This window comes from Limulus polyphemus, unplaced genomic scaffold (genome assembly GCF_000517525.1).
Source record: "Limulus polyphemus unplaced genomic scaffold, Limulus_polyphemus-2.1.2 Scaffold8764, whole genome shotgun sequence".
Lineage (NCBI taxonomy): Eukaryota > Metazoa > Arthropoda > Merostomata > Xiphosura > Limulidae > Limulus > Limulus polyphemus.
This window is the reverse complement of record NW_013674374.1, coordinates 6,236-7,931: the sequence shown is the minus strand read 5'-3', so window position 1 is coordinate 7,931 and position 1,696 is coordinate 6,236. Positions and strand designations below refer to the sequence as shown.

At 33.8% G+C, this 1,696-nt stretch overlaps 1 protein-coding gene across 1 annotated transcript in view; it reads right to left on the bottom strand.

The window, feature by feature from the left end:
• LOC111083253 (CD151 antigen-like) overlaps nucleotides 1–1,696 on the bottom strand; it is an 11,633-nt gene that overhangs the window by 5,024 nt on the left and 4,913 nt on the right. Inside the window, exon 2 of the mRNA XM_022379630.1 lies at nucleotides 660–869. Within this exon, the coding sequence (XP_022235338.1) occupies nucleotides 660–869 (210 nt within the window). The remainder of the gene's footprint in view (nucleotides 1–659; nucleotides 870–1,696) is intronic.

Below are 1,696 nucleotides of genomic sequence, written 5' to 3'. Positions count from 1 at the left end.
ATTCGTCAGGTGTAAAACGAAGTTTTATAATATTAAAAACACCAAAACTATTACTCTACAGGAGTCTTATGACGATAAGATTTCAATAAATACACAAAACAATTATACTGATTCGTCAGGTGGAAAACGAAGTTTTATAAGTATTAAAACACCAAAACTATTACTCTACAGGAGTCTTATGGAAACTCAGAAAGTAGTTCTTCGTGAATTATCTGTCTTGTATAATGTCCGATAAATCTCAAATTGACCCAAGATGTCTACCAAGTCATTTAAACACTTGCGACATAGCTGACCTTAAATAGTTCTTTAATAACTTCAAGCGAGAAAAGCCTGACACAGACATCGTCAGCAGCACTTAATATACATTGAATGATTTCTTTTGTTTTAATTGAATGTTGAATTGAATCCCAGATTTGAGCGCTGTAAATCCATACAACATACCGCTGAATAACCGTGGGTGGGGGACTATGAATAGTTACATGTATTTTGTATATTTGTTTAAGCTTTTCGTGATTTTTAACGTTTTTTTTCTATTGTGCTCAAGTTCAGGGCCCTCTATTACGTTTTTATATTCAGTTGATCGATTAAACCGAGGTCAATTCACCATTGGACCTGGATGCACCGCCCCCTGGATGTACCAACAAATCAAAGCCACTTACCGACTGGTGACGGTAAACGTTAACCGTAGAAGAATCTTCGGACTGACAAAGGGTGTCGTTGACAGGCTGTGGTTGTTTGTAGGCTTCAGGACTGTTGTCATTAACTAACAGGCAGCAGGTCTTGCTGACATTGTTCTCTTTGGAAATATTGTCTTTCTTCCAGTTGCTGTTCACATAATCGTCTGCCCCATTAATTCCACAACACCTGAACTAAAGGCCAGATAAAACATTCTAAACATGTGATGAAAACTAGGAATTTTTTGTCATCAACATCAATTTTGTAAAGAGGGAGAACTGACTCTGCCTAACAGATATCTCTACTTGTTATTGGGTGAAGAAGAATTCAACATAAACACGTGAAAAGGAAGAATGTGAACATAATAACAAACTTGTTTTAAAGAATTAATGAATGGTTTATTGTTTGTTTGTTTTTCCATTTCTGAATTTATTAGTACCATTGATCACCGCATGGGTTATGGATAAAAAATATATTAACAAATTATTAAAATGTTAAAACTTAATAGCCACAAACTCTCTTCCGGATTCGTAGATTACAAATGGATGTTTAGTTTAAAACTATGATATTAATGTTAATAAAATAACGACCTGTCTTTATTAACTCAATATTTTACTATTACAGCTTACAAGTTCGTAAATACGGTTCAAACTAAATGAATTAGTGAACTTGTAAGGAAGCTTTAATGGTGAAATCTTGAGCTAATAAAGATACATTCTGGAGATATAGATCGTTATTCTATTTACACTAACAGAAATGTCTAGTAATGTACATCAATTTGCGTTAAACAAAGTTAAGAATAATAAAACATCATCAACCCGTTTGGTACTAACAAGTCTAAAGTATGCAGTTTTCATTGTCTTATCGACCGTTCGTCAGCATACAATTACTGGTGTTACAACGACTTTCATCTACTGTTTTATATATTATTACTGGTGTCACAACGACTTCATCTACTGTTGTGTATATTATTACTGGTGTCACAACGACTTCATCTACTGTTTTGTATATCATTACTGGT